This window comes from Prunus dulcis, chromosome 3 (genome assembly GCF_902201215.1).
Source record: "Prunus dulcis chromosome 3, ALMONDv2, whole genome shotgun sequence".
NCBI classification, from domain to species: domain Eukaryota; kingdom Viridiplantae; phylum Streptophyta; class Magnoliopsida; order Rosales; family Rosaceae; genus Prunus; species Prunus dulcis.
The window spans coordinates 19358205-19372660 of record NC_047652.1 but is presented as its reverse complement, the minus strand read 5'-3'; the positions used below and the strand labels follow the sequence as shown (position 1 = coordinate 19372660).

The 14456-nt window shown below is 35.3% G+C and overlaps 1 protein-coding gene and 1 long non-coding RNA gene across 3 annotated transcripts; both read left to right on the top strand.

Annotated features, from left to right (window-relative positions):
* The first annotated feature begins 391 nt into the window (after positions 1–391).
* On the top strand, positions 392–2639 carry LOC117622271. Of its 2 annotated transcripts, none has more exons than XR_004584965.1 (7): positions 392–605; positions 716–747; positions 1086–1231; positions 1810–1879; positions 1960–2029; positions 2386–2442; positions 2557–2639. It is a non-coding gene; the product is annotated as an uncharacterized LOC117622271 (long non-coding RNA). The 2 variants fall into 2 exon arrangements; XR_004584964.1 differs by having other exon boundaries at positions 2321–2442.
* A 2514-nt stretch (positions 2640–5153) lies between these two features.
* LOC117623351 (histone-lysine N-methyltransferase ATXR2) lies at positions 5154–9617 on the top strand. Its single transcript, XM_034354294.1, has 14 exons — positions 5154–5518; positions 5616–5701; positions 5807–6120; positions 6291–6403; positions 6519–6550; positions 6862–7007; positions 7294–7381; positions 7887–7935; positions 8034–8088; positions 8256–8325; positions 8404–8473; positions 8832–8908; positions 9016–9072; positions 9172–9617. Exons 1-14 carry the CDS (start codon positions 5353–5355, stop codon positions 9280–9282), a joined length of 1434 nt encoding a protein of 477 aa, XP_034210185.1. The 5' UTR covers positions 5154–5352; the 3' UTR covers positions 9283–9617.
* Positions 9618–14456: the final 4839 nt, after the last annotated feature.

The following is a 14456-nucleotide window of genomic DNA, read 5'->3' as shown; positions in this document are numbered from 1 at the left end:
TGAATATAGTGAGTAGGGTGTACTTATTAAAATTACATTTATTTACAATTCCATATATTTTTTCTGGTCATTTTATATTGGGGTAAATTAGTAATTCAATAAATAGTTTGATAGTATGGTGTACTCAGTTAATTTTAGAGTTTATTTAGCAATACCCTATTAAAATTACATTAGTTTCACAATTTAATATATCATTTTTGGTCATTTTATATTGGGGTAAATTAGTAATTCAATAAATAGTTTGGTAATAGGATATCCTCAGTTAATTTTATGGTTCATTTAAGAGCACTCAAAAGTAATTATATTAAGAGCACTCAGAAGCTTACTACTGCAGGTGGGTAACCCAACATTTATTTTATTTTTCTGTTTGAAGCATGTTGGACTATGAGAATGCATTGCAAAATTGAACTTAACCTTCCTTCCATTGCACTTTGGTTTATGTCTTTGGGCATCAAGCACCAAATAAATAACTTGTCATAGTTTTGCCAATATCTTGTAGCAAGCTATGCGCCGAGTCTGATTGGGATTTATCTCATTCCTTACTTTGTACGGGGGAGAAGTCAGAAGCAGTCTCTCTCTAGGGACGCACTCGCAGCATGCCAATGGTAAGATGAGTTTGTAGGTCATATCTTCTCTACGATCTTATAGTTTATACCTCTATCCTCTTCTAATTCCATCCCTTTTTTTTTTTTTTTTGTTCTTTTGCTTTTACCAGACACAAATGATATATTCCTCCTTGCTGCAAAGGTACAATTCTATTGTAAACATCAGTTTTTAATTTCAGTCTTTTACTTGGAAGGTCTGAACTTCTAGCAGGACTATGTGATCTAGTATTTACAGACTAGTTGGTCTCAGTTTGTCATGATATATCTTTGGCATATGGTTCACTCAAGAATGGAAAGGATATGGGTAGTGAGCATCACTTTGCTGTCGTACTATTTGAATAATGTGCAAGGATAATGCAGTACATGGGACCTTATGTGTTACGTGTCTTTCTTGTCATACCCAATAGGTCTCCTATAATGTGATATCTATAATGTAAATCAAATCCTTGGATCATCAAGTTCCTTGGTTTCTTTTTTCAGGCAGTGCCTTCTACCATATTAAAGTATAGGAAGTTGAAAGTGGCTCATTCTGAAGAACAAGAGAATGCTCCTAATGTTTCAGGCAGCTCTTATCTATCTTTACTCTTAGAAGCATGGAAACCAATATCAGTGGGACACAAGAGAAGGTAGTTATACTACATATGTGTGTGTGTATATATATATTGAAGCCTTGCTGAATCTTGTCTAAGAAACTCTAAAGTAGTTCTTTTGTGAGCATTCTAATAATAGAATTGAAAAGAAAAATAGTTTTCCATAGTAGTACGTACAAGTATGTAATAAATATTGGTGCCAGTGGGTCCTCCATCACTCTTAAGAGGCTTTCTACTTTGGGTGCCAGTGGGTGCTTAATCATCATGATCCACCTAGAAACAGCCATCTTTGATGAGGAATGTAAACCACGTATCCTTCCCAATTTAGTACTTTAGAATCATGCTTAATATTTCTCAGAGTTTTTAAATTTGAACTACTACTTGACTCTTCCCAGTATTCTCCCTTGATATCTATGGGCATATAATTGGCATGTTTGAGTTGAATAATCTTTAAGTCATACTTTTTCCAGGATTCCTCCCCTTTTCTCTCATCCTTTTAATATGTAAAGTGTGCAAGGATCCAAAATGGTGCTGGCAATGTCAGTTAAATCAATTCATGTGCATTTTCAATAGCATATTATTTTCTTTCTTACTTTTATTACACTTTATTTCAGTGATTTGGTTGTAGCATCTCCAGTGGAAGATGATTTTTTATACAATGACGATCTTCCATATCCTGAAAAGGTTAGAGTTCATATTCTTCTCCTAACATTTTGCCAAGTTGAATGTGTTCCAATGTCATTTTCCCCTGTTATTCATGGCAGAAAGAAGCTGAGGAGATCACACGACCATTTTTGGATGCTCTTGGTGGTGACTATTCAGTTTGTTGTCAAGGTATGATGTTCTTTTGCAGTTTCTTTGTCATTATGTGTCGAAAGTTTGTCAATATATGTTGTAGTAATCTTTCAATCTATCCTTTTGCTGCTTTGTTCTTCTTGGTGCTGGACTACCTCTTTGGGGTTGGGGGTGTTCAGTATGGATGCACTGTGGCTTTATGTATCTGTCAATGAGAAAGGGAGATAGTAGATATTATCAAAAGAACATGACGTAACTTAGTTCTAATTGATATTCTTTTTAAGAGATGTTTGGTGTTTCAAGAATAAAAGTCCCTTTTTTTTTTGGCAGGTTATATAAATTGTTTTGAAAAATATAATAGTCGACAGATGTTGAATTGTCTCTCTCATTATCAGGATAGAGATGAACAAGCGACAATAATTGCTCTTAAACCTATTTCCGAGGGAGAAGAGGTACCAAATTCAAAGTCCAACTTTCGTCTTGTGCGCGTTACAAGGTTTCAATATCCTTTCATAGAACTTTGATCAAATACTCTGATCAATTAGCACTTAATTCCTTTCTTCCAGGTTACCATTTCTTATGTAGATGAAGACCTTCCTTTTGAAGAGAGACAAGCATTACTAGCAGATTACGGTTTTAAATGCAGGTGGCCAAAATGCTTAGAGGAAGCCATAACCAATGAGGCTGCCTTGAACACAATACATAGAATACTTGATTCAGTTTCTAATTGAATGAGAAACTGTATTGTGGAAGAGGGACTGCCCATGAGCATGTACATGAACCCCCGTTTCAAGAGAGGGTCGCCCGCTGCACTGGTGAATGTCAAAGAGCTTCCCGTATCTTCACGCAGCCGCAATGTCAGGGTAGGGAACATGAATCCTTCTCCATCGATAAGAACACTTGATATGAAGGTTGACAACTTGGGTCGAGAGCTTCGGGAGGATCTTAAGGGTGTTGAGTCTAAGGTGATGGAGAAGATGACTTCTGTTGAAACCAATATTATGGATGCAATAATGAAATCAAAGTAAAGCTTTTGCTAACAAATAGAGCTATGAATATCGTCTCCCAAACTTTGTTGTGCCTAATGGATTATCTCCCCAAACTCTGTTGTGGTAATGTTTTGAGTTGTGGTAATGCTCGTGTGCTGTTTTTGTGCTTTCTATTTTCCCTTTATTCAAGTGGAATGTGAGCTAACAATGAAGATGCATTACTATGCATATATTTGATCAAGTAGTTAGGATCCTGCTATAGTGATGCATCTTCATTGTTAGTTCACATTCCACTTGAATAAAGGGAAAATAGAAGGCACAGAAACAGCACACGAGCATTACCACAACTCAAAACACTACCACAACAAAGTTTGCGGAGATAATCCATTACCACAACAAAGTATGGGGAGACAATACTCATAGCTCTATTTGTTAGCAAAAGCTTTACTCTTATTTCATTATTGCATCCAAAATATTGGTTTCAACAGAAGTCATCATCTCCACCAACTTAGACTCAACACCCTTAAGCTCCTCCCGAAGCTCTCGACCCAAGTTGTCAACCTTCATATCACGTGTTCTTATAGAGGAGAAGGATTCATGTTCCCTGCCCTGGCATTGCGACTGCGTGAAGATACGGAAAGCTCTTTGACATTCACCAATGCAGCGGGCGACCCTCTCTTGAAATTGGGGTTCATGTACATGCTCATGGGCAGTTCCTCTTCCACAATAAACTATCAAAACATATCATTGACTGGGTTATAAAAGAATTACAAATTAGAATAAATAATATGATTTGCATAGGTGATAATTGATGAAATTTGTCCCACACTTCAAGTGGAACATCACCATTTCCAATAGGCATTTGAAGGATGTTTTTTGAGTATGTTAAGATGTGCTTTTCTGATTGGCTAAGTATTATCTTACTTATTTTTGTAAGTCTCTGTTATATTTGAAAACCAACTTACAATTACAAGTCTTAAAGTAAGACTAGTTGATGAAATGATATTTCAGTTATTTCATAGATTCAACTTGCTGGGATGCTGTTATTTTTTTCTTCTTCAATTTCATGTGTTATCTACATAATCCTTGTGATTTGTTTGCAGGTTCTCTTCTGTAGCACAGAGAATGGACGAACATCTTTTGTTCGCCAATTGGAACCAGATTGGCATATCGACACAAATCCTGACATCATCTTTCAATTATCTGTATATTCTTATTGCTTACCTTTTTTTTTGTACACGTCATTCTTCAATCTCATGCCCCATGTTCTGATGTATAGACTCATTTCCATGGTTGTCATCTGAATTACTCATTTATTTATTGGTTGCAGAGGTTTACATCTCTCCGACCAGAACTGAACGGGCTGCTTCTAATGTGTTCAACTCCCCATCCTTGGAACAGTTCTTTGGATGTGTTTGATGATCCAACAAATAAAAGATACAAATATAATCTTTAGGTTTCTACTAGGGTTCTTCTTTTTCCAGCTTATTTATGCTAAATGTTTTTCGTGTCTCGGTGTACTTATGCTGTTGTTAACTTGTTATTAGTCACTAGTCAGATAGACTTGCTCTGTATCACCCCACCATTTCAAGGGATATCGCATTGTTTGAAATTTGTGTAATATATTGGATCAAATCCAAACTCCAACTAGAAGTTTTGTGAAATTGTTAATGCTTGTAATTTACTCAGTTAAAGGATTCTGTTGCCAACATTGACAATAATTATGGTGTTACATGTTATAAAGTTGAAAGTTTTGAAATTTAATGGTGAATGGTTTGTCAAATTTTCTTGTTGCACTTTGAAAATGGAAGATGGATGGATGGTACTGCTGTTGAGATTATTTGTACAAAATTTCTGGCGGTGTGTAATGTTTCTCAGTGAGCGTGGGCACATTCTCTCTCATGAGAAACAAAGTCTTTCACATTCTCTTACAGGAGAAACAAAGTCTTTTGGAAGACACTAGTAATTTGCATACGTGGGTTCTGCCAGTGAGTCCATCCTCCTTGCACTCAAGTTTGGATTCTCCCGCTCGATTTTACTTTTAATATCTCGTATAATAAAATAATTTAGAGTATAGCTTGATTAAAAGAAAAAAAAAATTGTAATTATATTAAAGTGAAAAAGAAGGTTACTGTAAAATCATATCTTGAAGGAAAAAAAAAAAAAAAATATTACTTGAATTTCTCAAAGTTTTTATTTTTTTCGATAAAATTAGCTTGGGTAATCTGGTCGGTTCGACTCTATCTACCGAAAAACAAAGAAAACAAATTTGGGTTTGACTCGTTATAACACCAAAAGGAAACGCAATTCCACCGCTTGGCCGCCGTTTGCATTCATTAACTTACGTGTTTCTCTTCTACTCTGTGTGTTTCGATGGATTGCGACTGTACAATCGATGCAGAGCTGCGCAGTGAAATCTCTGCTCTTCTTACACCTCCTTCACCTGCCCAAGTTGACAAGTACTTGGATGAACAAATTAAATCCAGCAACAGGCATTGCTATGGCATCAAAATCAAACAAAATGGAGAGCTTGGCAAGGGTAAAGCCAACACACACGTAACACCCCTTTTTTCAAATTTCCATCAGTCGTTTCTGCTTTGGCTAATGCAATTTATAATCTGCTCTTTGATCTTCAGGTGTCTACGCTGACTTGGGCTTCAAAGAAGGAGAGCTTCTTCTCAAGGACCAAATGCTTGTGGGTCTTCAACATTCTTCCAACAAGGTCTCGTATACTACCTTTCTTCGATGGAAAATATTATCTTTTGCTTTTGGGTCTTTTCAGTTATCAGTTATCTGTTTTCATTGTATTACTTCAATTGGGTTGCAGATTGATTGTCTAGTGTGTAGCTTCTGTTTCCGTTTCATTGGCTCTGTTGAGCTTCAAATTGGAAGGAGACTTTATTTGCAAGAGTTGGGAGTTTCTGCCAGCCAAGGTTGCTGTCAAACTGACTACTCGTCTGAAGATGATGACTTGGGAGACTCTGGGCCTAGCAGTTCCAGTTGCAAAGAGAAAGTTCCTCTTCCTAAAGGGTTTGCTGAATCTTTAATGAATGGTGGACTCAAATTGCCATACTCTGATAAATTCCCGTTACCTCCGGCTGTTCCATGTCATGGTGGCTGTGGAGAAGCTTACTACTGCAGGTGGGTAACCCAACCTTTTTTTTTTTTTTTTTTTCCCTTTCTGTTTGAAGCATGTTGGACTATGACAATTGCATTGTAAAAGTGAGCTTAACCTTCCTTCCATTGGTTAATGTCTTTGGGCATGAAGGACCAAATAAATAACTTGTCATAGTGTTGCCAATATCTTGTAGCAAGCTATGTGCAGAGTCTGATTGGGATTTATCTCATTCCTTACTTTGCACTGGGGAGAAGTCAGAAGCAGTCTCTAGGGAGGCACTTGTACAATTTATACAGCATGCCAATGGTAAGATGAGTTTGTAGGTTATATCTTCTCTACAATCTTATAGTTTATACCTCTATCCTCTTCTAATTCTTTCCCCCCCGTTTTTTTTTTTTTTTGGTTCTTTTGCTTTTACCAGACACAAATGATATATTCCTCCTTGCTGCAAAGGTACCATTCTATTGTAAACTTCTGTTTTAACTTCAGTCTTCTACTTGTAAGGCCTGAACTTCTAGCAGGACTATGTGATCTAGTACTTGCAGACTAGTTGGTCTCAGTTTGTCATGATATGACTTTGGCATGGTTCAGTCAAGAATGGATAGGATATGGGTAGTGAGCATCACTTTGCTGTCATACTATTTGAATACTACATGGTACCTTATGTGTTACATGTCTTTCTTGTCATCCCCAATAGGTCTCCTATCATGTGATATAATATAAATCCAATCTTGGACAATCAAGTTCCTTGGTTTCTTTTTCAGGCGGTGTCTTCCTCCATATTAAAGTATAGGAAGTTGAAAGTGGCTCATTCTGAAGAACAAGAGAATAAGCCTAATGTTTCAGGCATCCCTTATCCATCTTTACTCTTAGAAGCATGGAAACCAATGTCAGTGGGACACAAGAGAAGGTAGTTATATTTTATATATTGAAGGCCTTGCTGTATCATGTCTGAGAAAATCTTAAGTTGTTCTTTTGTGAGCATTCTAATAATAGAATTGAAAAGGAAATGAGTTTCCAATAGCAGAGCGCACAAGTATGTAATAAATATTGGCAGCAGTGGCACTATTTCACTCTTATAAGGCTTTCTACTTTGGGTGACAACAGTTGCATAATAAACGTATGCAGTAGTTTTGAAAATTTTGACAAGAAGGTTCTTTTCTCCTCTTCTCTTTTGACATTTTATTTGTTCTTAGGTGGTGGGACTGCATCGCGTTGCCATTTGACGTTGAATCATCTGATGAAGTTGCTTTTAGGATGCAAATAAGAGAGCTGGCATTCACGGTATACTTTCTTGACTGAGTCATATTAGAAATTCTATTTTGAGCACTATATTCTGTTACAATCTCCTGATTTTGTTTTTCTGTTTTTTTTTTTTCTGTTATTTGAGAGCTTCAGGACAAATTAACTTATTTTGTGATCCAATTTTTGTTGCACACGCACTGATCTTGTAAGATCTATATTGAGTTGCAACTACTATGTTTGACTTATCCTAACTATATCTTATGGGTGACTCTTTGGGTTTTTGTTTCCTTAGCAATTTGTTCTCCTGTCATGTGGGTACATTCAAAAATTCATTTTGAAATTTGTTTGAATTCCGAGTGTAACTGTGCATGTATGCATTTTGCTGATCAAATTCTTATTTATGAAAATGCAATGGGTGGCATAAGTTCCCTTGTTCAGAGTGGGTGCTTAATCGTCGTGATCCACTGTAGTACTAACCAGATTCTTTGATGGCCTATAACATTCTGCTACTATAAGTTCTAACTGCACTATTTGAATCTTTCAGTCACTTCAGCTCCTAAAGGCAGCCATCTTTGATGAGGAATGTAAATCACGTATCCTTCCCAATTTAGAACTTGATGTATGTTTCTTATTAGAATCATGCTTAATATTTCTCAGAGTTTATAAATTTGAACTCCTTGACTCTTCCCAGTATTCTCCCTTGATATCTATGGGCATATAATTGGCATGTTTGAGTTGAATAATCTGTAAGTCTTACTTTTTCAAGGATTCCTCCCTTTTCTCTCATCCATTTAATATGTAAAGTGTGCAGGGATAAAAAATGGTGCTGGCAGTGGCAGTTAAAACAATTCATGTGCATTTTCAAACAGCATATTATTTGCTTGGGGCTTACTTTTATTTCACTTTGTTTCAGTGATTTGGTTGTAGCATCTCCAATGGAAGATTATTTTTTATACATTGACGATCTTCCATATCCTGAAAAGGTTAGAATTCATATTTTTCTCCTAACATTTTGCCAAGTTGAATGTTCCAATGTCATTTTCCCCTGTTATTCATGGCAGAAAGAAGCTGAGGAGATTACACGACCATTTTTGGATGCTCTTGGCGACGACTATTCAGTTTGTTGCCAAGGTATGATGTTCTTTTCAAGTTTCTTTGTATTATGTGTAATTGTACTTTTCTGCTTTGTCCTTCTTGGTGCTGCACTACCTCTTTGGGGTTGTGTAGGTATTCTGTATGTGTGCATTGTGGCTTTATGTATCTTTCAATGAGAACGGAAGATAGTAAGATTATCAAGAGATCATGGTGGAATTAAGTTTTCATTATTACCGTTATTAAGAGATTTGGTGTTTCTAGAACATAAATCCTTTGTTGGAAGGTTATATAAATTGTTTTGAAAAATATAATAGTCGACAGATGTTTAATTGTCTCTCTCATTGTGGCAAGGAAAAGAAAAATTAACTTCCCATATTTTCCAATTTTGTATTAGGCACAGCTTTCTATCCTCTGCAGAGTTGTATGAATCATTCTTGTAGTCCGAATGCGAAAGCCTTCAAAAGAGAGGAGGTATGTTAACTTCGAGTCCTATTATAGCGAACTCCCATTTGGAACTTTCTAAAGCATTCCTTTATCAATTTTGTGCATCTGCATTCATGCTTGTTATTCATTATCAGGATAGAGATGGCCAAGCGACGATAATTGCACTTAAACCTATTTCCAAGGGAGAAGAGGTACCAAATTCGAAGTCCAACTTTAGGCTTGTGTGTTTTACAAGGTTTCAATATCCTTTCATAGAACTTTGATCAAATACTCTCTTAATTCCTTTCCAGATTACCATTTCTTATGTGGATGAAGACCTTCCTTTTGAAGAGAGACAAGCATTACTTGCAGATTATGGTTTTAAATGCAGGTGCCCAAAATGCTTAGAGGAAGAGCCATAACCAATGGGGCGGCCTTGAACACGATAAACTTGGAAGAAGTCATGCTTGCAAAAGAATACTCACATTGCTAGATAGTCCCACAAGAGACTCCTTGATTTGTATGCGTTTCAACTTCTCACCTTTTTTCATCACAGTATTTTGTCTTCTCACAATCCTGAGAATCACAATCCTGAGGATTCAAAAGGAAGATTGTTTTGTATTTATATATACATAAAGGCTTTCTACAGTGTTCAGGTTCTTTTTCAACTTCCGATCGTTGAAATACGTTGTTCAGTATCCCTAAGAAGGATATGTACACTTTTCTTACAATAAGGATGTGTGCTTTTACATATTTATATATAACAAATTGAACAAAGTAGCTCTTTCTCAAGCGAGTAGGCCAAAATATGAATTGATATGTAACTATCATGTAATAATCAAAGGGTAAAAATAACAAGATCTAGTTATTTTATAAAATGTATTCTACAAATACTTCTATGCAAATTGTATTATACGCATAAATAGAAGTGGCAATCAAACTGAGTCGAAGTTCAATTCTAGTTGGTATGTTTTACTCAAAACCATTAATTCTTTTGAGTCTTTTGCATCTCTTCTTTTTTTCCATGGGACTTTTGGACTGAGTGTTCATGTTTTGGGGCATAATTGTTTCAATCAGCGAAAATGTTCCGTCAATGAATATTATGAGAATAACGTGAGTATGTTACTAACACAAGTATCATCCAAAGAAAGTCTTGAAGGATATCGAAGTGGAGTCAAGGGAGAGAAGACTACTTTATATGGGCAAGCCCAATGTTGGAATTCTATTTCGTATGCAAGAAACTACGCACTATGCACTATGCACTATGCACAAGCTGTGTTAGCATAGCATCCCAAAAGCTTCATAAACGATGTCCACCACTAGGTTGAGGAGCTATAATTTAGAATGTAGGTTGTCTCTTGAAATACTCATATGAAAACTTCTTTGGTGTAAGTGACACGGATAATGTGATTTATTTGACAAATAAAAAATTATATGATAATCCCTTGTTGATTTAATATAAACTTCATAAGTTGTTAACCAGGTTACATTCTAAAGCTGTTCATTGACTGCTGTATGCGAATGGGAGACTGAAAATATCAAGCAATAATTCACTTTATGATACGGTAGAATGTACTAGAGACCTTTCTAGTATAAATTGCACAAAGTGTCTTGATGTTGCAAAATACGAACTTCTAGATACTAGTCATCATAGCAAGAAAGGTGGACGTATTTTTTTTTTTATGGAAGTTGTTATATCTGATATGAATTTTACTGCTTTTACTAGGTAGGCTTTGTATCATAGAATGGATTCTTTGACGATGTGTGTCATTTCTAGGTTCATTCCAAAGAATGTGAGCAAATGATTGTCACTACAATAGTTGAAAATGTTGGTTATCATAATCGGGAAACTCATGTTTGGTTTGTGCAATAATAGACGTGAATATATTAATTTTCGATAATACCTTATTTTTCAATGACATTATACACATATTTACAAATAATACACATGTTTTCCCAATATTTTGCGCATACTATCCAATAAAACTATAAATAACATCAATCTTAATTGTTTTATATAATGGCTATATAATACCATATGTTTTTTAGAAGTTTAAATACATATTTTATATGTATTACACTTGTTTCGTGTTTTACTAACTATGATCTCGAGAATTCAAAACAAAGATTGTTTTGTACTTTTCTCCATCCCCTTGTAATAAAACAATAAAAGGAAAAAAAACAATAATAATTTTGTGAGTCATGGACTTCTATCAAGTTTTCAATCCACCAGGGAATTAAGGGGAACAGATAAACCGAAACACTCCAATTTTTGCATGTATTTTGGAAAAAAAAAAAAAAAAAAAAACTAAGGCTGGAACTGGAAGAATAATTTTCATACCTTTACCCTCAGCTAAAAAAGAAGTTGAAAAAGACGAAAGAAATTTACACGTGTCAACAGGAGAAGAGCCATATCTGTATTTGATGAGAGTTGCTTAAAGAGCCAAAATTTTCCTTTCTTTAATCCTAACACCATTTTTCTCCTTTGGGTTAGCCAAAGTGGTGGATGGGTTAATATATTTTTTTACAGTTTAGGGTTCCTCCAAACTTCTACTATATTATAATATGCATAATAGTACTCCTACTAAATTGCATTATACATATCATATAAATAGAAGTTGGAATTAAGTTGAATCCAAGTTCAATTCTACTAAACATGTTTGTGTCAAAATCATTAATCACTGTAAGTCTTTTATCTTTTTATATATATTTTTTTCCATGAAACTTTTGGAGTTCGTGTGTTGGGGGGCATAATTGTTTCGATGAATTAGAATTTCCAGCAAATAGCTATTATTTGGACAACTTAAATACTTTGCATGTGCGAATTGGTTTTCTTTTTTATTGTTTATTTTATTTTTAGAATTAAGAAAAAATAATATGGGTAGTTATGTTCCATAAAAGTATGATTTATTATCTGATTTTGTTTTAATTTTTAATTTTTTTAATATGAAAAATGTGAATTTACCATATTATCCTCATTTAATTAATAATTTCAATTCTTAATGTTTGAATTAACCAAGGGCATTTTTCGGTATTTTGAATGTTTTACCATTCTCTGTCTTTTGCTTTATATATATAGATAATATAAAAAAATTCCAAATTTGAATCATTCTTCCCCAATTTATAAATAGAAAAAAACTAATTCCAAAGTCAGAATATCGAATTGGAGTCATTAATTACACATCTAAATCTATGGCAAGCAAGACAACATTTTTGGTATATGGACTAGCCCAATGTTGGAATTTTATTCCGAACTATGCAAAATGCATAAACTGTATCCGTACAGCAGGCCAAAAGCTTCGCCAACGATCCGCTCAGTCGAGGAGCTATAATTTGAAACACGTGTTGTCTCTTAAAGTACTCAAATGCAAAATTCTTTGGCATAATTTACACAAACAACACGATTTACTTGGTGGCTCCAGAATCCAATGGTAATCCGTTGTTGATTCGAAATGGGGTTCATAAGTTGTTAACTGGATTATGTTCTAGAGTTTTTTGTAAACCTCCGTATGCTCATGGGTATACAGGAATATCAAGCATTACTTTCCTTTATGGTGCAGCAGAATGTACTTTGAATCTTTCTAGCATAGATTGTATGAAGTGTCTTGATGTTGCCAAAAAAGAGCTTATAGATCATACTTATGAAAAGATAGGTGGACATGCTATTTATGGAAGTTGTTATACAAGATTTGAATTTTATCGCTTTTACTAGTAACGTTAGTTTTATAGAATCAATTTGTGTAAATGTATTGTTAACTCGATTTAGTTCACAAGTTATTTGGTCATAAAAGACCAAAACAAATGTAAAAGTATCATCAATATAGAGAGAAATATTTTCTAGGTTGGGTTAGGTTGAGTGTATTGAATTTTCAACGACTTGAAAGAGTTCAATGATGATCTTAGTAAACAGGCGGTGGCATATCGACAAATGTCATTATTGTTATGCCGACCACTAGGCTGCGCAGCTTTCCCAGGCGATGTTTTCTATTTACATTCCCATCTCTTAGAAAAAGCCGCTAAACGATCGGACCAGACAGGTGCAGGTAGCTTGACCGCCTTACCCATCATTGAAACACAAGCTGGAGACGTATCGGCCTATCCAACCAATGTGATCTCCATTACTGATGGACAAATCTGTTCGGAAATAGAGCTCTTTTATAGCGGAATTAGACCCGCTATTAACGCCGGTTTATCTGTCAGCCGCGTCGGCCCTGCTGCTCAGTTGAAAATTATGAAGCAAGTCTTCGATAACACGCAACTCATTTTTATGCTTTGGGATGGCCCAATCATTGCATCCGATCTTACTACACACACAGAGAGAGTTTCAAAGGGATTCTCAAATTATTTATAGTGAGCTTTAAGGAGTGTCCCTCAAAAGATTCTATACTCGTGATAAAAGGGGGAAAAAAAAACTGTTGAGACGCGCATTGAGAAAAGCACGGACAATAAATTAAAACTTCAAAAATGGCAAATTAAAAAAATACAATTACAAAGAAATGAAAAGATTCTCAAATTGCACGTAGCGTGCTTGATTATAAAAAGGCCCTTAATATGCTTGAAAACGCATGCTAGTACAATTTTATCTCTTTACCCTTATAGAATAAACCATACAATACGAATAAATTTTAATAAAAATTGTATGAATACTGTCACATCCCGGGATCGGCTCTGCCGTAGCACGATATTGTCCGCTTTGGGCCCCCCCCTCTCTGCCCGCACGGTTTTGTTTCTGAGAGCTCACGAGCAATTTCCCAGTGGGTCACCCATCCTGGGATTGCTCTAGCCCCCAACTCACTTAACTTCGGAGTTCTTACGACTCCGAAGCCAGTGAGCTCCCAAAAGGCCTCGTGCTAGATGGATGCGGGTGTGCACATATAAGACACATCACCCCCTCTCCGTTGGTTGATGTGGGATCGGATCTTACAAATACAATGTTCAAAATCGATTTAAGCAAGAAAAGCATGTTCTTTTTTATCTTAATTTGAAATTGTATTGCTGTTTTATATGCACAAATTTATTCATATTGTATTCCTTTTTTTATTCAATTGAATTTTACATTTAACTCAATTGATCTTCTTTTTCATCAGTGTAAATTATTACATTCATCGTATTATGGAATATTTCATTCATAATTTATTTTTTTTTGGTTTTCCGCAATTGTGTTTTTCTTGTGCGCTTTTTTAAAGAAAAGGGCCTAAAATTTTAAAAATCCTAATTAAAAGAGCAAAATATTGGTAAGTAAATGATGTTACGTTGCCTGCAGCTGGGGCTACAGGATATTCTCATGCTACGTTGCACAAAATGCCTATGTGAATTCAAGGTATAATGTCATGCCCCGGACTTGGGGGTCGGCGAAAACCCCGAGCCCGATGCGTGAGAAAGTAAAATAAAATAAAAAGAAGTCGAAATATAGTTTAAAATAAACTTCTCTTATAAAAATAGATTAAAAATCTTACAACTTTACAATAAATAAAGCTTTATCACTCTCATCTAATTCAGCCTCAACTGGTTTATTCCTTTTCTTGCCCACTAATTCATCTGAAAAATTAAACAGGGTGATGGGTGAGCAACCACAGCTCAGTAGGGACACGAGACC